At 39.3% G+C, this 22,424-nt stretch overlaps 2 protein-coding genes across 4 annotated transcripts in view; one reads left to right on the top strand and one right to left on the bottom strand.

The window, feature by feature from the left end:
- LOC134620619 (sodium-driven chloride bicarbonate exchanger-like) overlaps positions 1-5,594 on the bottom strand; it is a 58,330-nt gene extending 52,736 nt beyond the window's left edge. For 2 of the 3 annotated variants that reach the window (XM_063466845.1, XM_063466846.1), the window contains exons 1-2: positions 5,275-5,594; positions 3,746-3,775 (exon numbers count right to left, since the gene is read on the bottom strand). In XM_063466845.1, the coding sequence (XP_063322915.1) occupies positions 3,746-3,775; positions 5,275-5,322 (78 nt within the window). In that variant the 5' untranslated portion in view covers positions 5,323-5,594. The remainder of the gene's footprint in view (positions 1-3,745; positions 3,776-5,274) is intronic. The other variant, XM_063466848.1, reaches the window with a different exon arrangement.
- A 1,862-nt stretch (positions 5,595-7,456) lies between these two features.
- On the top strand, positions 7,457-22,387 carry stk24b (serine/threonine kinase 24b (STE20 homolog, yeast)). The gene is made up of 11 exons (XM_063466938.1): positions 7,457-8,248; positions 11,517-11,747; positions 14,333-14,389; positions 15,251-15,359; positions 15,646-15,803; positions 17,548-17,733; positions 17,821-17,969; positions 18,134-18,257; positions 18,494-18,562; positions 19,084-19,220; positions 19,319-22,387. The coding sequence occupies exons 1-11, from the start codon at positions 8,207-8,209 to the stop codon at positions 19,353-19,355; spliced, it is 1,299 nt and encodes a 432-aa protein (XP_063323008.1). The 5' UTR covers positions 7,457-8,206; the 3' UTR covers positions 19,356-22,387.
- The last annotated feature ends 37 nt before the right edge of the window (positions 22,388-22,424 follow it).

The raw sequence follows: 22,424 nt of genomic DNA, 5'->3' as shown, positions 1-22,424 counted from the left end.
TTGGAGTCAAGTTGATAATAGGTAAAGGAAAATAAATATATTTATCTATAAAGAAACAGATAAATATGTGCAAAGACAACAACGATGATACATCTCTGCTTTACAATACTGTCAACCAGTACTGGCCAATCACAGACACGGTCACTTAAAGCCAAATATAACCTTATTACAACAACACATGATGTATTATACCATCTCGTTTTTTATTTAACAATTAAGCCAAATAAAGAAGCAGTGTGTGAAAACTTCAGCAGATACAGTTGCAACATTCATTGAATTTCATTCACTTCTAATCCCCACTTGGTTTAAATACCTGGAACTCTCCACCTGGATTATTAAAAACCTACACAGACAATCTGGGTGGTTGTACTTCAGGAGGTAGAGCAGCTCAATTACTAAATGGAAGTTTGGTGGTTTGAAAAAGGTGCATGTATAAATGAATGAATCAGGCAAGTTGGAGTGCTCAAGTACAGCAGAAAGGTGCTATATAAGAACCAGTCCATTTAACCACTGGGCTTGACAACTGGTATAAGGAGTTTGTGCTGATGTGTTGTGTTTGGGTTTCTCCAAATTTTGGCACTGTTTATTATGGCCAAACATCTCCACTTTGGTCTTCACTGTCCAAAAAACATTGTTTGGGCTGAAGTCACATGTCTTGTGATGTGTTCAGATAGAGCTTTGCACACCCAAGATGCTGTCACACGCTTTTTCTAAATCTTTTTCTAACTGTACTGTTGTGAACATTTCATATGTGAGTCCCCAACTGAGGCCTTTAAATTCTGAGATGTAGCTTTTGGGGGTTTTGCCAATCGCTGAGGATTCGATGATATGACCTTTGAGTGAATTTGCTAGGCTGTCCATGCCTGGGAGTATAAGCAACTGTACTGCATGTTTTCCAGTTGTGCAAAACCTTTCTCACTGTAGACTGATTGCCCTTGAATTGTTTGGAAATGACCATATAATTATTTCCATATCATTACATTGTTTCTCTGTCAATGTGGTTCAAAGTCCTTAGCACTGTCTGCCACACATGTAGCAGTGTACGCATTACAGCTAAAAAGCAATAATGGACATTCTTGCACCATATAGAAATAGAATATTGACAACATTGTTACATTTGGCTATGGTAAATATAATAGCTGAAGCTATTTAGGTTAGCTTAGCATAAAATCAGATATTGTCTTCGAAACCAGGAATACTAGCACATTAGCACATTACTGTTCTTACACACTGGCTTTTATACATATTAAAGGTAATGTTTTAATTAGTTGGATATAGCATTATGCTAGCACTTTGGTCATTTACAAGGCTTAATGCTAAACTAAGCTAACTATACATTGAGCTATCCATCCATTTTTTTAAAACTTTTGTTAATTTTTTTAATTGGGGTCACAGACTTAACTAACAATTATGTATTTATTCAGGTAAAAAAAAATTAAAAAATTTATTATTTCTTGTTGCCCTTTTGGTTTATTGAAGCTGGCTATAAAGAAAGTTTCAGTTTTTATATTCTAAGTTAGGCTAGACACATTCTGCTCAATTTAATTTCCAGACACTAGAGTTAGATATTCTCATATCTAAGTGCCATTAGGAATGCTTCTGCTAAACTAAAACTAAAGAAACTAAACTAAAACTTTTTTTTGCTAAACTAAAGAAATTAATCTGAAAATATTTTCTTTTTGAAATTCCTAAAAGATACACAAAGTGTTTGAGCCACCCTGATGCCACACCAAAGACTACTTAAAGGCCTAGTTCTGCCAACAACAGTTTATAGATGGCCGCCCCTCCCTGAGCCTGGTTCTGCAAGAGGTTTCTTCCTGTTAAAGAGTTTTTCCTTCCCACTGTCGCCAAAGTGCTTGCTGTTGGGTTTTTCTCTGTATGTATTATTGTAGGGTCTACCTTAGAATATAAAGTGCCTTACGGCGACTGTTTTGGTGATTTGGCGCTATATAAATAAAATTGAACTGAACTGAATTAAAGATGACTGATGCCTCCTGTCAAAAGCAGCATTGTATATAAGGACATTATTAGTTAAAGAATTTTTAAAATAGCCTCTATGATTTAATAAATTTGCTCTGAAATTAAGTTTTGAGTTACTCAAACACTACGATTTGAGCTTTATCTATTTCTAATGTTACCAAAGTTTTACTTTCCATGTGAAATTATTGTATATATGTGTGAATGATAAATTTAATTTATCTTCCATTCTATCGCAGAGTTTAATTTAGTTACTGTTGTCATTACGTAATAAAACAGGGTTCTAATATTTGTATTTATTCACAATATCTTGTAATGTGAAAGTCATCAAAGTGCCCCTGTCAGTTAAGACAGGGGCACTTTGTACTCAGTCTTGTCCTCAGTTGCATAAACAATATTTTGTCAGAGCAAATAGCATGCACATATCAAACCTATCCTCCATGGGTTTTCTTCTCATACTCCTATATTTGGCTCATACTCTCAAACGCATTTCACAGATAGAAAGCCTTCACACACATTATCTGTTATTATTTATTTATGTTAACCTACTGTAGATGCCAGATGCAGGTGACGTGTGATTATTGCAACCTAAAAATAGTCAACATCTGTTTAGCAAGCAATCTAATTAAAGATCTGAACCAAATACAGCTGCTATATTATTGCAGATTAACAGCTTTTTAACAGCAAAGAATGTGAGCACACCATCTGAGGCATCAGTAAATCTATCTGATCATTTACTTTTAATTACTTCCTATTGTTCTGAGAAGCACAATAGTACCAGTAAAGCAATGCAGGCCTGCATTCAATTTTATAATATCTACTCATTCATTCATTCTGCCTTAGTAAGACAGATTTGTTTGCAGTGTGGAGCTATTTTTTTTACAGCTTCTTATGCAGATGAGGGCTTCCCTCCACCCCCACAAAAAAACAAAATATTTGGGGTGGGCTCTCTCTAACATTTGTTTTTTGTGAAGCTTTAGATTTCCTAAAATTTTCAATCTTAAGTTGGAAGTCTACTCAACACTTTGCACTGTCACCTCACGGCAAGAACAACACAGTTTGGATGATCTCCCCGAGTCTGTGCGGGTTTTCTCTAGTTTTCTTCTCACCGTTGCTTGTGGTGTGGATGTGAGATCAATACAGGACTTAAAATACAGAGAATAGAGTGGTGTATGCATGTATGCATAACAGTGGCTTATAGTATATAGAGTTTAAAATCTTTTTCTAAAACTCTTTACCGTTTATTTCAACTGCAAACTCTACACATACACCAAACACAAAATCAACATTAGTACACCCAGCTAGCATTTTGGTGTTGATTGATCATCACTATCCATTCAAGATAGCTGAAATAAAAAATAACAGTGAAACGTATGCAGACATCCAGCATGTTACTGCTTGATGTTATTCAATAACTTTTTAGTACTAGGGGGCTTTTTTATCCAAATTTTTGCATGTGATCATTTTTTCATTAAGACTAAAACAAAGCAAACAAGAAATACTTACAAAGGGGGAAACAATATATTAGACAGTTGTGTAAATCTGTTCCCTGCAAGCTGGAATTGTATCCAGCAGTTTTTTCGCTGCTAACACTACTACTACTTTTTCCTACTGAGCTATACAGCCATCCCACACCAGACTGACTCTATAACCTTACAGTACCTGCCTCTTATCAGAAACCAACTGATGACTGAGGGGTTGGGGCAGTCCACTCACCATGCAAAACAATAAGAAAGTCATATAGTTTGCATTATTCTGTATTACTCACCACTTCTTTAGTTTCTTGGGAACTTTGTTCCTGCAATTAAAAAAAAATATCAGGAAATCACTTAATGGGACAAAAGCAAGACATGCAAGAACATTAGTGTCAGCCAAAATGGTCTGTGAAAAACATCCCTTAGCACGTAAACTTTGAGTGTAACAACTCAAAGGCAGCAGACGCTGAAAACCAATAATGCATTTGAATACAGCGCTTTCTGTTGTAAATTAAACATACTCTCATGCATGACCCTGGAAACCTGGTAACACAGTAGAACGGTACACAATTGTACTGGGTTTTTTTTATAGCCACGTCGTTTGCTGAGAAGTCCCTGAGATTCTCACTATATTAACACCTCACATACTCATACACATCCTGGTGAAACCATGACAACACTTGCTGTGAGCTGTGTAGGAGGAGGGATGGGGAAACAGCAATGAACTACAATGACAGGGAAACGACTACACTGCATTGGCACTGCGGGGAAACAGAACATCCCATCCCATACCACATCAGCCCCATCAGGCTTCACTGTACACCATAAGCTGCGGAAAACTAAGTCCTCATGTAACACAGCCACAAATAGAACAAACAATGAGAATATTGATTTGCCTCTATTTGGTGCTTTTTTAAATGGTGAGCACAAAGCAGCATATTTCATATCTCCTCTGGCACTGACAGTGCTACCAAGGCAGCTGACATTTTTTTTCTCCACACAGTCTCACCTGAATGCTAATGAGGAGAGGCTGACCGCAGAAGCAGGCTGTGCCTTCAAGTGTCTCAGTGTGTTGCATGTGTTTGTTTGTGTGTAACTCTGCCATTGGGTTTGTTAATTTGCTATACTACAGATGCACGTATTCCTCAGTCAAATCTTTTTTTTTTATTTGTGCTGCATCTCTCTGTCTATAACTGTATTGACAGTAACACCTACACACGAGATAGAATATGATTACTGCACATAAATTCCTGCATGATACAGTCAATTTGCCGAATATGATATTTTCAAGTCATAAAAATCCAGTCTCTCCTGCCTCTGTCTCCTCACTCACTTAAGTACACATCATCTTGAGATGATGTGTACTTAAAGCAACAGCTTGGCAGTAGATTTTCATATAGATAAGAAAACTGGGTCGAGGGGGTAGCCAGCCCATATGATTTCTACACAAGCCGCAAAGAACCCATGAAATATAACTAGCCTCCTGTGTGGAGGCGTTTGGATATGAAGGATATGAACATCTTCTACTCGGATATACATGCAGTGCACAAGGGAACTGCATCCCCTATATATGATGCGCAACATCCATGTTAGTCGTGATATAGTCATGCGTCATATAGCCGGCAAAGCGTCCGAATATTGGTCATTTTGAAGCACGAATATACTGAAAATGAATCACTCATTTATCGCGTGCTTGCGCCTGTCTTATTCCAAAGGGGTAAACACCGAGCACCAACAGTCCATTATGATTTCAACAAGATTATCAGTTAAATTTTAAAGAACTGAACACAAATACTGCAAGTACGTGAATATTTAGCCTTACCGTTGGCAAGAGCGGCTCCATTTGAGCTCCTTGATCCGTGATGTCCATCTTTTCTTCTCCTTGGCTTCACAACAGGCAAGTCGTGATGCGCTACTCCGCCTCTGTCAAATGCGTCTCGAAAACGAGGATGGCTTTTTGTTGTTGCTGATTTGATATCTCTTTTCTCCCTCGTATTCACCGGTCGGGTTTGTTCAAATGGAGGTAACAAAGCATTGCCGTCCTGCCCTACATAATTTACGCACGAAGGAGGGAGGTAGTGCTTCCCATTACACGCGCTCACCCCGGGACGCGGCGGTGATGAGGCGCACAGGCGAGCATACAGGGATTCATTTGTGAATACATATTTATAGTCATTTATAATCGTTAAGTCACGCATAACTATGTTCGGCCAAACAGTCTATTGTTTCAATTAGATCTGTGAAAAAAACATTCAATGTATTTCAATAGGGTGCAGTTTAAATACTGTACAATACTGCGTGCGTTATTAATATCTACTTTAACCGCGACAGCAATCAATACAGTAATGGAGCAATGTCTGCTTGTTTGGTGTTACCCATGTGGATTTTCTCAACCACTGCGCCATACACAGGCCCCCTCCATACTGAAAACAGCCGCAGCCATTATCATTATTTTCTTCTCATTTCAGCTATAAACATATAACGCATAATATTACGTCAAATGCGCATTACCACTATCCAGAACATCTTACACACCGGCTGCAGAAATGCTCCGGTCATTCCATCATTATTTCTAGCTGCAGCACGCGATGCTGTGCCTGTGCCGGAGTCCACGTTTGACTAGGATGCCGCTGCAGTGAAGTTTATACCGGGGTGCCCTCCTCTGGTGGCCATAGAAAACCGTTACAATTGGATTTAGCCTACATTCATAATGCAACTGTTTAATCTCACTTAAGAGTAACACAAGACAATAGCATGAACGTCAGTACTTAAGTACTTACCTAAGTAATCAATATTGAAGTTGATGGTGGCATTTAATGATGATCAGGCTACAGTGAAGTGCTTTCTAAGGTCAAACACATCAGCTCTTGGAGTCCTTGTCAAACTTTTGCTTGAAGCAGGGGGGAAATTGCCCCCGCTTTTTTATTTTAACTTTTACAACTCTTTTACAACTTTTACAACTCTTTGAACTACAAGTAAGCAAGCCTGCAGTCTGAGACTGAATTCAGTCTCAGACTGCAGGCTTGCTTACTAATAATAATAGATTTAATAGATTTAAATCTATTATTTGGGATATTATGAGTTCTTTAGGCTATGATGGGGTTTGATCATGCATAAATATGGCAGAAAATGAAATAAATTCTATATTAATAGGCTGATATAGGTTGAATATGGAATATGTGGAACTCTCTTCCCCCAGATATAATAAACAGTGGTTCTGTTCAAGTCTGCATATTCACTGTAAACTTATTGTTTGTTTATTTTATCTTCTACTATGTGTTTTATTCTATTAAGCGTCCTTGGGTGTCTTGAAAGGCGGTTTTAAATAAAATGTATTAATATGGAAAACTTTGAGTTTCATAGTAAAAGGTCAGGTCTACCAAGCTGGTTTTGTTTATAATAAATGATTAAATGAAAATAATAATTTAAGAAGAAAAAACAATGAAAGATTGTTCCAAGACTTGTACTTAAAAAGACGACATATTCATTTTTTCCCGTATTCAGTGATCCTTCCAAATAAGGGCCATATTACTTTTATCTTACCGTTATCTTAACATATGATCGCGTGATGAATAAATAGTAATAGTATATTTGTCATTACACAGATTATGCATTCAATGCCGAAAAAACTTATTAGGACTTAACATGTCTAAATTTTGACGTAACGCCTTAATGGGAACATTAAAATAAGTAATGTTTGCACTTTAAGGCATTTTAAGACAAGCTACTGCTATTTGGTCTTTTTTAAAAACGCTACGTTTATGAATTATTGACAGTTTTTGTTCTTTGCCGTAAAGCGGTGTTACCAGAACAGGCCAAACAGAACTTCTTAGATGAGATTCTGTGGTTTAAATATGGATACTTTTTATTAGTATTAAACTCGCACTCAGTCATTCAAAAAAGAAAAGACGAATAAAGTCTGGGGGCCCAGGATCAATCCAGCTGCCATCAACACCTGCTAGGTGGGAGCGAAGTAAAGATGCTGCTGCTGATTCGGATCCGGATCCGCCCAGTCAGGCGTCACGGCACCGACAAGATGGCCGAGAGTACGGGACGAAAATGAGGGAGGAAACAAAAACACTGGCGACACTATCCTTGCTGCGGATGCCAGACCTGTAGAGCAGCGGGTGACGAGTTAGTGCAAAGATATAAGCTGGGTTGCTTAGAGTGCCTGTTCTGTGGGTGACATTTGCCGTATGCAGACGAATTGTAGTCCAAGCTGACGGAACGTTTGGCAGGTCGTCTGCGTTGGCCAGGGAGCTAACCCGCTAATCATGTTAGCTAGCTGACGACACCGTTAGCTAGAGAATACGCTTTGAGAAAGTGACATCAGGTTAAATTTGAAATACACAGTCGTCGCTGCTACTTTATTACAGATATCATTTTTTCGCCAACGGTATTACTTCTACGAGTGAGAAATTTAATTTAACACACTAGTTAACACTTAGCCTTCTGGTTAGTAAGCTAACATTGCGGATTTCTTCAGAGTTAGCGTTAGCAAACGTTGGTTAGCGTGCTCAGCTGTTTTGGGTGTCTTAGGTTGTTCGGATACAGAAAAGGTGCATTAGTTCGTGTGCAGGAAGGACATTTTGTTGTCCTGTTTGAGAGTAACCGGGGGTATTCTGAGCAGATCTGGGTAGCTAGGTGTGCTGGAGGAGCGCTGTGGGGCATTAACGGCACCACAGCCGGGACTGTAAACACAAGTGAAACCGATCAGACCTCAGCCCTGCACTACAGAACCAGTCAGCGTCACCATGGCCCATTCTCCCGTTCAGGGTAACCTGCCGGGGATGCAGGTAAGTTAAATGTCTGTGGAGTCTGTCCGCAATAGGTAGTCGAGATGACTGTCAGAACAGAATTTAAATCGTTTGCCTCCCTGCTGTGAGTTTGTACTCCCACTCGGCTCAGTGAGGTGAAGCGCTTAAGTACTCTGGTACATCGCGTCAATTCGCTTCATGCTCGAGGTAGGACATTCCATTATTAGTGAACTGGGCAGAATAAATCGGAGGTACATATTCTCTAAAAGCTACCAAAACACATAGACTTGCGTGTGCCGAGGGTAAGTTAATTAACCTTTCTGCTCCCTGTGTTTTCATTGTTAGTATCACTGACAACAAGTCTACTACTTAATGACACATATTTTGAATTGCAAGAGGTAAAATTCGGATATTTCAGTCATGACTTGAAGGAAATATTGAGCTCTCATGCGCCGCTGTGCAGAGACATGCAAGCTGGAACTTTGTTTCTGCATCTCACGTATCCTTACTGCCCCTGTAGAGCTTGTGTTGGGCAGATGACTAGAGCAGATAACTGCTCCTAATGTAAACTGCCTCACGCACCAGATTATGCTGTCTTTGCAGGCTTGTTAGTAAACACAAGATCCATATCAGAAGTAGAGAAGCTTTTGGGATTAGCCAACGGCTACCTCAGTTAATACATAGTAACTCATACTGAAAGTATACAAAGGTTAGGTTTATGTTATATGAGTCTGCAAAACACTAAAGCACGCTAAATCATGGTTGTTGCCTGCCAGTCCACAATTTGGAGAAATTGTAACACATTTTACTCGCAGAGTCAATGGTTTTTCCTTGGAAAATTGTCTTTAAAGGCACCCTTTGACAGAAGGGTTCCTCCTTGTATAAACCAGTGGCTTCATATTTTAGTAATCTCAAAATGGACATATTGACCCTGTCTGTGCTCAGAGAGGTCAAAAAAGGAAGTTGTTTTTGTTGGTGCCTAGTCCTGTGTTTCCCACACAACAGCCTCTTGAGAATTCAGTAATTTTAGTTCACTTCCTGTGGTGTTAAAGGTTTTTTCATACCCCACTCAGATACACTCAGTGTTACTATCCACCGGCCCCACCGATACAGAGTTGAAAATATAATTTAGTTTTCAGTGAATTCACTGAGCACACTTTCAGTTTTTCCATCATAAGCACTTCAGAGTGTTAAGCTTTTCTGTGTGACTGCTCAAACGGTTTAAAATCAGGCAAAAGCAGTTACTCAGTGTTAAACAGGCAGCATGTAAAACTTGTCAAAGGAAATAATACTTGCAAGTATCAGAAAAATCTGACATTTTTGCCAGTGCAAAGTAAATGTGACAGATAGATGATTTAAAATCTAATATCTACAAATAATATCCATTTTGAGCCATGAGAAGCTCTGGGTTTTGGTGAATACTCCAGATGAGGTGTAGTATGTGCATAGATACACTATGGACATTAGTAATGGAGTACGTACAAGAGCTGTGTATCATATCACAAAAATACCTGTACAAATTTTTACATGAGATAAATATGTCATATGGCGATGTCATTAATATAGTAATGCTATGCGTTTACATTCCCTACTGTGGTCTTGTCTGAGAACCATTTGTCAGTCTCTGACAACGGGTTAGTGCCTAAAAAGGAGCTACTTAAACTGTCTCTAACAAAGCACAGTACTTTGTAAAATATGTAAGAACAGTGTTACCACAAAAGCTGGAAATGACAAATGTGTTTCACCACGTGAGGCAGAAACAGTGTTAAGTACAACCAGACTATGAAGGAGGAGATGCTAGCAGGTGGTGACGTGTGACCTAAATGTAAACAAATGACTCCACTGAGCACTGGCTTGTACACTTGATATGATAGTAAGAGCAAACCATGGATAGTAATTACTGATGCGGTTATATGTTGGAAAAGCAGGACTTTAAGTATCTGGTTAAAAAGCTGCAAGATACAACATTCTAGATAGAAAGTATTTTTTATTTTTAAAGTATTACACAAATTTTCTTGTATCATGAGCTATATCACACCCTCTACCACCTACACTTACAACTGCTTGAGCTGCTCAGTCATGGTAACCCATGTCAAGAAGCTCCCAATGCACATTTTTGTGCTGATGTTGAACTTACTGAGTCAGCAGAGTGTTAGTAACTAAGCCTCAGCACTTGGCGACCCTGCTGTGCAACATTACATGCTCTGTCACTTTGTCGATCAGTTGCTGTGGTTCCTAAAGGCTTACATCTTTTAATAATAGCTCTTAGAGTTGATTGTGAAATTTCTTCGTGCCTAGATATTTCACAAACTAATGTGTTACAAAGGTATCATCCTATTAATCACACTCAAATTCATTGAGCTCTTTAGAACAGGCCATTCTCTCACAACTGTTTGTAAAGGCAGACTGCTTGGCTAGGTGCTTGATTTGTATACACCCGTGCATATGTGACTGAAAACATTTGAATTCAGAGTGGTGTGGCGCAATACTTTTGTCCATATAGTGTATGTAGCTGTATGCTTATATACTGTATATGATATATGAGTAATGTCATGAATGTTTGATTCATGTGAAGTAGCCCTGATCTCCAAGTCCCCTTGAAAGCCTCATACGGGTTGATTGACTTCTTGAGGAAGGGCTTTTTTGTAGACATAATCTTAGATGTTTTTACTGCAGTCAGACTTAAGTCCTCAGTGTATTAAGATTTTTAATGTGTGTTTCTAGACCTGAGGCAGCATGTATAGAGTCCAAAGCAGAGCTACAATGTTTCATTTACTAATAATCATGAGAACAGTAACTCAGCCTTTTTGAAAGTTTAATTTGGTCATCGTTTTTCTCTTCTATGTGTTTCGGGGGTTTTTTCTTTTGTTTGTTTGCTTGTTTTGTTTCAAAAAAATTAATGAAGAAAATGATCAGCGCACAGTAAACCCCAAAGGGGTAGCTCGACTAAAATGTTGCCTTCCATTTACATTTTGGGTTTTTGTTTTTTGTTTGTTTGTTTTTGATTTTGATTTTTTTTTTTTTAATGCTTTCTTAACCTGCATGCTATCCAATTTTTACACTTTTCCCTTTCATTCTCCTGTGTCTTTCTTTTTGTGTACACAAACAAAAGGTGTTGCAATGAGTGAATTAATGTGTCCTGTAAGAATGGCACCCTGCTGGTGTTTCCTGTTTGCTCCCCAAGACTGATTTCTTTTTAAACATTCCTTTCTTTTATGTTTTTTTGTTTGTTTGTTTTGTGTTTTGTTTTTTCAATCCATCTTCCCTTTCCGCCTTTGTTTTGTTTCCCCTGCCTGTCAAACATCAGAATGCTAGAGTGGACCCAGAGGAGCTGTTCACCAAGCTTGAGCGCATTGGCAAGGGTTCATTTGGTGAGGTATTCAAAGGCATCGACAACCGTACACAGAAGGTCGTGGCCATCAAGATCATAGATCTGGAGGAAGCAGAGGACGAGATCGAAGACATCCAGCAGGAGATCACTGTGCTGAGCCAGTGCGACAGCCCCTTTATCACCAAGTACTATGGCTCATACCTGAAGGTGATGTTTGTTTCTCACACAAAAGCAAGGTTGCAATCAGCAGCATACTTTCAGGTTCATACGTATTTATAAACATTTGGTCTAATTTTGGTTCTTTACACCACCGCAGTGGATTTGACATCAAACAGTCAAGATCTGATTTAATTGTAGACTTAGCTTTAGTACTCTCTTTTCAGAGAATCAAAGATGACTGGGCATGCTGGCAATACATTTAATATTTGTATACAATTATGGTAAGAAGTGTACATATGCTTGTCACGGGCATAAATGTCATGATATTTTGTGGGGGGTTTTATTTCTTTTGGGGGTTTTTGCCAGGGTGGAATGATTATACAACATACAGCTTTAATGTGCACAAGTCAAATCTAAATCCATTTTGGATTTTCTCATCACTCGGCGTCAAAACTGTACATGGAGGTTCATACTTACACTCTCTTTAATCATTTAATTCAGTGATTTAAAACCACTTTAATTAATGGTCCTGAAGGTTTTATAGTGTATTTTAACTCGATATGGTCAAGGCCTGTTGACGTCTTGTTAGTGAAAATGATTGACTGCTGGTAGTTTGTCTTTGCCAGCATCAAAAGGATTTGTTTGACAGCACTCATTAGGTTGACCAGTTCTTATAAGAAAAAATGTCTTGAAAAATTCAAGGAACTCGGTGAAGATCTTAAGAAGGATAATTGTAGATTTACAAAAGTTGGGAGGTCTCTTGGAGCCATTTCTAAACAACTGCAGATTCAGAAACCATCAGCTGAAACAACACAAGTACAAGTTATTCAGATGTTTTCACCAGTTTGATCTTGAGGAATACCCAAAAAGTCAGCTCCAGATGAGAGGAAATTGGTTAGCATGTTCAAGGATGACACAAACACCAAGTCTGTTATGAAAACTGCTGGAACACCAGCCTCACTGCCCACAGTGAAGCGAGTTTGACACCGCCATGGTCTGAGAGGTTGCAGATCAAGAAAAAAGACCCTGCTCCAAAATCGACATCTTTAGGTTTGACTGAAATTTATAGTCGTCCACATGGACAAACAAATACCTTCCGGAGATACGTTTTTCGTGTTTTATGGTCAGACAAGACAAAGATTGAGCTGCTTGTCTACAATGAAAATAGGTATAATTAGAGGAGTGGAGATGAGGCTTTCAAACCTAAAGCCTCTGTACCAGCTGTCAAGCATGGTGACAGTACCATCGTGCTAAGGCTGTTTTGCTGCCAGTTCTACTGGTGCATTGCACAAGATGGATTAAATAATGAAGGATGAGGACATCAAAGCTTTTCTGCAAAAGCATCTAGTTGAGGTGCAGCTTGCTAAGAGACATTTAACCAAATATTAGCGGGGTATAGCACCAGTTATTAAAAGTGGCTTTAAATGATTTTAAGAGAGTGTATATACCTTTGAGCCTTCATGTGTACTTTTGACCCTGCTTTGGTCTTCTTGTTTCTTTTAAAGTCATCAAATCTGTATGCTGCACAATCAGTCCAGCCTGGGAAAAGAACCATGCAAACAAATCATTAAAAGCCCCAAATTACAGCGATATTTATTCCTGTGCTTGGTGTATATAAGCATTTGACCACCATTATTACTGGAATGAGAATTCTGGAATCTGGAACACATGAGATGCTTTGCCAGGCCTTTACTGAGGCTGACTTAAGTTACTTCTTACATGTGTGTGTCTGTGCAACTTAAGTACCTGATTACATGTATTCCAAGTTCCCCCTTAGTTGCATTTGTATGTGTGTGCATGACAACGGGGATTCTAAGGCTACGTCCACACGTACCCAGGTATTTTTGAAAACGCAGATTTTTCTATGCGTTTGCACCTTTCGTCCACACGTAAACGGCGTTTTCGGTCACTGAAAATGGAGATTTTTAAAAACTCCTGCCAGGGTGGATATTTTCTAAAACTCCGTTTTTGCATTTACGTGTGGACGAGGAAAACAGAGAAAACGCAGCGTCAAAGGTGTGTTCCTTTTTTCACGTCACACTGTGTGCCACGTTATTGTTTTGGTGAAATTAATTTTTACAATGGCGGACTTTAGACAAAATACTGTTAATTTTACTCTCTGCAGTGTTTAAATGCTTACATATATACACACAGTTACTGTCCCTCCATACATAGGACTCAGTTCTGCTTCTATGCACCATCTTTGTTTACTCTTTCCCACCCAGGCTTCTAGACTTCTGATTGGCCAACATTTCTACACGGTTAGGAGTATATCGCCACCTGTTGCTTTGGCATGTTCCTAGCAGCGTTTTCCTTCATTTTTGTGTTTACGTGTGGACAGGATTTAAAAAAAAAAAAAAAAAAATTTAAACGAAAACGGAAAGTCTCTGTTTTCAAAAATACCCGTGTACGTGTGGACGTGGCCTAAGTATCACATTATGGTCCAAATCTAAATATCATTGCAAACTAGCTGAAGCTATAAATGCAGTGGTGTGTTCTCTGGATCCTGTAACATACTTGTCACTATGCAAAAAGTAAACTAAACTTAAAAAAGCAACTGTATATCTTTCACCCACAAATATGCCAAAGTACTTCATGTCTTCTCTTTTCATTCTTCCTGTTTACCATTCCAGGACACAAAGCTATGGATCATTATGGAATATTTAGGTGGCGGTTCAGCATTAGATTTGGTAAGTGGTTCTCTCAACCCAGTACAATAGTTGTCAAAACAAAACCTCTGACACTCTTTCCTTTATGTTGTATTGACAGTGTTTGTTCACATCTCAAGCCCAACGTGTATATGGGTCGAAATGTTGTATGTTGTCCATAGAAAATTTCTGTAAATTTGTGTTAATGAGACTGAACAACATTTTATCAGCGCTTGGAGCTTAGAAGCAGTTAAATGAGTCTGTCTTTTCCCAGGAACTGCTGGGATTGATGGCACACTACATAATTCAAAATGTACATCTACTGAAACAACATTGTATTGCAATAGTAGTAAACAACACAGGTGTCACTATCACTGTTTATCACTGTACACAAAACCTGTATTGTCTTCACTTTTAGGACCATTTGGTATCCCCTAGGTCACACTGACTGAGGATGTATTTGGGGTTTTAAAAACTAGTCTGACATAGAACCATTAACAGTTATTGTCTTCATCTCAGTTTAAAACAGTAGAAAAAACATGTATGTTTACTGATTGCAATTAGTCTTTGTTCGAATATAATTAACAAATATGAACTCTAAAGTCCTCTGACAGCTAAAACCTTTGGTCATATTGAGGGTGGAAGACTTCCCTGTGCTCAGATTATAATAATGTAACATTATTTGTGTGTTTGTATCTGTGACATGTCTGTATAGACACGTCAACCTGACCCAAGACCATGTAAAGGATATAAATGTATTGGCTATAGTAGTATGTGTGCTCAGTCGTTATTTCTGGTTTGTACATGTTTCTCACAGAAAATGAGCAGTCATCTCCCTGAAAACAACTCTGCTGAAATCCACAGCTCACAGTTTTTGTTTGTTTGTTTGTTTTTTTTCCAAAGATGGAGCCTGGAGCTCTGGATGAGACCCAGATCGCCACGATCCTAAGAGAGATCCTCAAGGGCCTGGAGTACCTGCACTCTGAGAAAAAGATCCACAGGGATATCAAAGGTAGCTGACTGACTTTGAGTGCTATAATTAGAGGACACATGTTTCAGCTGTTTGGGCTTCAGGGAGTGAACACAAATGTCATGGTTTTGACATCCACTTAGTTTCTTTCATTATGATGTTGTTCACTTGAGACTTGAGATGATCATTGCAGCAGTTCTCTGAAAGCTTTCTGACCGTTCCCTCTTTATTATAGAAATTGGTGATGTAGATAAATGGCATTAAGAGAATTTTCTGAAGCGGTAGCAAGGCTGGATCACATCAGCTATCCTTCTTGTTCCTTCCGCAGCTGCCAACGTTCTGCTGTCTGAGCAAGGAGAAGTAAAGTTGGCTGATTTTGGTGTTGCCGGGCAGCTCACAGACACCCAGATCAAACGCAACACTTTTGTGGGCACCCCCTTTTGGATGGCCCCTGAGGTCATCAAACAGTCGGCCTATGATTCCAAGGTGAGTTCAGAACCAGTTACATAGTGTACACAGCTAGAGCTGGGCGATATATCGAGTTTTTAAAAAATATCGATATATTTTTATACGAGATATAAGATGTGACAATATCCTTTATATCGATATAGTCTATGTTACGTTATAATTATAGTTGTGGAGCCACAAGTTTGCCTCTCTTTCATCCACTTTTGTCTTTACGCAACGTTACTCGGCCTCGCCTCTCCTTCACTGAACACAACTCCCCCTCCTCCCCCATCGCTTCACCTGCAGGCAGCGACAAGATGGACACGGCAAATCTCCGTTAACGAGTTACTGCGCATCGCCCCGTGCGTGGGGCTGGACGGCGTCAACGTGTTAACGAGCTAACCACGCTAACGCCATGCAGCCCAGAGGCGCTGCACAGCCTAAAATCCTTTCATTTTCTCAAAAGTTGACAGCGCGCCTTATATATGAATTCTGGTTGCGCTTGATGGCCGCGAACCGATTTTATGTGGTACACAGCGCTCCGCAATCTGTCAAAAAATGTTTTAGTACGACTTTGATAAGCTACGGAGCTGCACCGCTTGATGGATTGTCGGAGCATTACGGCTACCGAGGAGCCTCGCGGAGTGATACGTACTGTGCTTCAACGTAATATTACCGTACTGTGTATAAGGACCATAAATGGCACCTGTTAAGAGACACGGTTACGAAGAGGATTTCAAACTCAAGGCTGTCAGTCACGCAGTAGAAGTTGGGAATAGAGCTGCTGTGAAATCTGTCTCTTTGTTATTATGCTCAGCGTCTTTTAGTTTACATTTTGACTGCACAATTGTGAGCTTTTTGTTATGCACAAAAACAACATTGTTTTCTTTTATTTATGGAGCATTATTATTTAATAAATGCTCATAATTTATTTTTGAGTAATTTTTTCATGTACATCTATGCTCTATGTTAATAAAAGTGCCTGTGTGACATCTGGGACACAGCTTTGACTAAGAACTCTCTTTTTGTTCTTACTGTATGGCTTTAAAAAAAAAAATATCGAGATATATATCTTATATCGCCATCCAGGTAAAAAATATCGAGATATGAATTTTGGGTCCTATCGCCCAGCCCTATACACAGCTACATTGACTTACATTCCTCTGGCAATCTTTCAGGCTACACTCTGCTGTAAATGTAAACTTCAAGTTTTGACGATGCTAAGAAATGGAAAAACAGTCCTGCAAACTGGTCCTTCGCTTCATCCATTAACTGTTTGTGCAAATGGATGTTAACTAATTAATTATTAATTATTATTGTTGTTGGTGACTGCTCTGTGCGTTTCTTAAAAGGATGGTAAATGCCACATAGAACAGGAGTAACTTTCTGAAGTGGGCGCTGGCTCCCTATGAGAAGCAGAGGAAAGATGTGAGTTACCAGAGTGACTTGTGACCAAAAGGACATGTGCCGGCTGGTTCGTCCAGCCGGCACATATAAACTCGGAAGAAGAGTCTTGGTTGTCTGTAATTAGTCTTTTAGTGGATAACAAAGTACATGTGTGGCCTTAAAATGAACTTTTTTAGTTGTTATTTTCACTACTTGACCACAAATGATCTTTTTCTTTATCTAGCTTTGTGGAATTTAGTTATTTTTAGTTGTTTTTAGCTTCTTTGTCACAAAGTAAAGGATGTCCACAGCTCCACAGTCATAGGTCAGTCACTCCAAGGTATAACGAGAACTCTGACATTTAGTTTATCTTATGTTTATCTTCTGTGTGTTCCAGGCTGATATCTGGTCTCTGGGCATCACTGCTATCGAGTTGGCAAAGGGTGAGCCGCCCCATTCAGATCTCCATCCAATGAAGGTTTTATTCCTCATCCCAAAGAACAATCCGCCCACACTGGAGGGCAACTACAGTAAACCACTCAAGGAATTTGTCGAGGCCTGCCTCAACAAAGAGCCCAGTTTTGTAAGTAATATTAAAAGATTTGTTTTGCTGTCTGTACAGACTTTTCAGACTGCATCACATGCTCATCTCAAAGCTTTGTTTTTACAGAGACCAACTGCCAAAGAGCTGCTGAAGCATAAACTGATCGTCCGCCATGCGAAGAAGACGTCCTACCTGACCGAACTGGTGGACAAGTACAAAAGGTGGAAGGCAGAGCAGTCTAGAACCGCAGAATCCAGTTCTGACGAGTCCGACTCGTAAGTCCAAAATGTCTTTAACTGTGAAGTGAATTTTCATTAACGAAAAAATGCATTCATCTCTGTGCTGCTTTGTTCTGATGAGCTGGAAGCACTTAACATGCATGACTTTATCACTCATCCTGATAAATGTCCAAAATCCTCTTTAATATCTGTCCAATCAGAGAGCAGGATGGCCAGGCCTCAGGTGGGAACGACTTTGGTAGTGATGATTGGATCTTCACCATCCGAGAGAAGGACCCCAAGAAGCTGCAGAATGGGGATGGCCAGTCAGGAACAACAGACCAGGTCAGCCATGAATGCATTAATGCTTAAAACATTTTTGTTTAGTTTTTAAAATTTTTTAATTTGACACTTTATACATCTGGCTCCTTAGCCAGCTCCATTTTCCTACTTTGACGTAGCGTATCTGCAGCTTATGCGCACTTTACTGTGATAAAAAGTTGTGATGTTATTTGGGGAAATTGAGAATTTTTTGTTTTTTAATCCCCTGTAAGTGCCTTCTTTATTTTCTTTTAACACAGAAAAAAGACATTCCAAAGAGGCCTTATTCACAGAGCCTGGCCACTGTTATCTCTCCTGCATTATCTGAGGTAAGCAGCTTCATGTGGACGATCAGCTGAGTAGTTGTTCTCCTCCACAGCCATCACTTCTCACTCGGTCTGACTCGTGTAGCTGTGGTGGATTTCTGCAAACTATAGACGAGACTTGTTTTTCACACTGAATATTTGGGGAACTGTAATTTGTGTGTGACTCATTCTTTCGCTCACATAGTTTTTGGTGTTGTCCAAATGAACTTTGCTGCGTTTCTATGGTTTTCAAGCAGGGCTTCCATTGAGTAATTTCCCTTTGTCTGTTTCACTCATCTAAACATTCAAATTAATTGACTAAACTCAATCCAACAAGCAGTTTTATTTTGTTTTTACATTTTGAGTGACTGTGTTTTCAGAACATACGCGGTATATAAAGATAAACAACATGTCACCACTTCTTCCTGTTGTGCAAAATTAATGCTCAACCGTTTCTAACTCCTTAGGTGTGTAGTTTTGTATTGTATCTTTGTGTCATTAGATTAACAAAGTGTATGGCTCCTTCCCTGTGTTCTACCTCCCAGCTGAAGGCACGACAGGAGCAGGTGAACGGGAACCCCTTGGTCCTGGATGAGCTGAAAGAGGCTATCCTGCTGGCTGAGGAGGCCTACCCTGGCATCTCTGATTCATTGGTTGCTCACATGGTGCACAGGCTCCAGAGGTAAAAGCTTCCCTCGGATTTAGTGCTCAGAAGTCAGTAACTGTACAAAGCAGAAGATGCCATTAATCTGTTTTATACTTGTCTCTTCTTTCTTCCAGTTTCTCCACAAGCAAGACATCCACTTCCTCCACTTAGTGACTGGTTCTGTCCCAGCCCTGCTCTCCCAAGCCCCTACCCCCCCCCCATCCAACACCACAGCCAGATCAGAGGGTTCAAAGTCAGGGGTGATGTCATTCAATACCAGCTGACCACATGTGACCTCTTTGTGTAGGGCGGGGTGCTAACCTGGCCTATAAAAATGACTGAACTCCAAAGCAGAGGAAAAGAAGGAACCTCTGGAGAGCTTCTTTTATTCAGTAATAAGGAGAAGTTAAGGGGGCAGCAAGACCCGCTGGAAAGGCTTTGATGGGACAAACTCAGAGTGATGTCAGCGATGCTGGGCTCTGTATACAGGAGACTCCTCCAGCCTCACACAGCAGAGTCCACAAGGAGCCAAAAAAATCTCCCCAAAATCCACAACAAGACTTCAGCTGCCCCACCCCTCCCCCACCCCCAAAGTAGGAATCATATCCCCCCAAACCTCTGAAAGCATGCTTGATGAACCTGCAGGGTTATTATCTTAGTGTGCAAGCTGTGTGTGCGTGCGTGCGCGTGTACCTGTGACTGCGTGTTCATGTGTTCTCTCACGTAAGTAAGACTCCCTGCTTAGGCAAATTGCAGCATTCATAAGGAAACCTCAGGTAAAGTGCTTTAAGTGGAATTTGTCCTCCAATGGCGCAGGGGGTGGGGGGCCATGCTGTACATGAATACAAGTTGTCATTGCGGGAATTGAATCACTGTGTACAAAATGGTCATGCGCATTTTGTAGATACTGATAATGTTTAAAAGCAGATATTTAAAGTTACTCCAACAGTAAGAACAGAAAATGCCTTGCCTTTACAGATACACACAAATCTGTGTTCTGGCATTACATCACAGTTTTCTTTGACTTATCAGTGAGTGAGATTCATAAGTGTTTTGGGGGTTTTTTTCCAAAGTGACTTGGTTCCAATCTCACATTTGAATCACCTGCTGAATCAAACTAACTTTGTTACTAAGCTGACTCTGTTTAGCGGCAGAAGAATTTCCTTTGTTTCTTTAGTCGGGAGGAAAACTGCTACCTGTACTTACGTTTAGACAATTAAAGTCAGTTTTGAAATTTTGTAGGGCAAGATGAAGTTAGGACAATTACAAAGAGGAACCTTTAGGGGTGGTCGAATGCTGATATGTGAAGTATTATTATTCCTCGGCTTGTAATTTCTCCTTAGCAGTGTTTAGAAACTCAACGTGGAGATGAGGAAAAAATGGCAAGGCCCCAAGAAGGCAATCAATCCACGCAAAACTTTGCTCATGGCCAAATTAAACTGATAAATTAATCAGCACAAGCCAAGCTGCAGAATCCAATGCCATCTTTATTATCCTCACACATTTCTGTTCTCACCTCCACACCGTGCTATAGAAGTGCCATGTCTTCTTTTATGCTTTCACCAGATATTTGTAGTATGATTTGCACCTTTTTTTTTTCTAATTTTCAGATCAGTTTTTTTGCACTTTGAAAGTGTGTCAAGTATTTAAAGAAACCTGTAAAAAAACAAAAAATTGCTAATAGCCATGTTTTACTATATATGTTTACTTAAGAGTTCCAGAATTTACTACTGTGCTAATGCAGCAATAATGTTGGTGAGTTGCATCAAGACGCACTTGTCAACACAGGGACTGAAAGAAATTAAGAAATATGTGATATTTTTATAACTGCAAAGAGTTAAGTATGGAAATATGGAATGCTTTATGGATATCAGCACCTGCCTCTGGCAACAACAAAAAAAATCTGTAACTTACAGAAAAACATATGCTACGAAAATAACAAAATGTGTACATTTGGTCTCCTTTATCATAGCTGACAGTTTATAATACTGTATATAATCTTTGCTTGTGTCATTTGAGAATCCCCAAGTTAAATTTAAGCTCCTTATAAGCTTTCAAAGTGACATGAGAAATAAAGATCTAATCTAACTGAGAACATAATGGCCACATTTACTTTTCAGGAGTTGGTGTTTGTAGACTGGAAACTCCTTCAACACCATGCAGGAATTTAGTTACTCCACTTCCCCTACCATTGTGCCACATTCACAAGTGTTTCTAAAGGAAGCTAAAGCAATTCCCCAGCATGGTAAAGTATACATTTGCTTGTTTGTTTTTAGGTAGGAAAGAAAAAGTCCTGTTCTTATTCAAAATTCCCAGAACACAGAAGGGGAGCTTCTGTCAGTTTAGGATAGTAACTGCCTCAGAATAGCTACAGTGACTGGACCACATTGGTCGACAGCTACAGTGAAAGATAATTAAAACTGCAGTAGAGACACTACACAGCATGAACCTGTTAATGCAAGAATAGGTTTGTTCTTGATCACCAGATCTGGCAAGTGCATCTACTAGGAGGCTGAGGCAGTATTTTATTTACTGACATTAAATGTCAGTGAGACCAGAGAAATGACAAACTGAGCTATATTTACTACAGTCAGTGAGGCCTCTTTTTAAAGCTAAATAATTAGCACCAAGTAATTACCCAGATATGATATAAACCATTTCTAATATATAGTTCATGAGTATGATTTATTGTAATCACAATAACTTGTATGTTTTTTTGTGGTAAGCACTTTGGGCAAGAATGGTGAACACTACCTTCTTGCATTGAAAGACAAATCCACCCAGTCATCAAACTAGCTGCAATCATTTGTATTTGAAGGCATATTCAGTTACAGAATTGTAAGCACGTAAACACTGATTTTAAATGATGTCATTGCATATGTGGAAGAAACCACCGCTGACACAGATGTTTAGTGGCAGAGCATTGGAGCATTGAATAGCCATAACATGACAGTGTTCTTCAAGCCCAAAATTAATTCAGACTTTGAATAACGAAGATTTCTTACTGAGGAAGCTGTGTGTGGTGTCAGATTATGTCCTGTTAATATCGTTTATGTATAAAATACCAACAGCATATTACAATACATACATCACTGCACTTTGAAATAAATACAAATATTGGGATGATTTCTTTGTAATTATGCATGTGTAAAAACATGAAAGACAAAATTAGTTGAAGATAATAAAGCTCAGTGCAAAAGAAATCATGTCAAATTTACAACAGTTCAACTATAGATGACA

The sequence above is a fragment of the Pelmatolapia mariae genome, linkage group LG23 (genome assembly GCF_036321145.2).
Source record: "Pelmatolapia mariae isolate MD_Pm_ZW linkage group LG23, Pm_UMD_F_2, whole genome shotgun sequence".
Classification (NCBI taxonomy): Eukaryota; Metazoa; Chordata; class Actinopteri; order Cichliformes; family Cichlidae; genus Pelmatolapia; species Pelmatolapia mariae.
The sequence above is the reverse complement of the archived record's forward strand: the minus strand, read 5'-3'. Positions and strand labels throughout refer to the sequence as shown.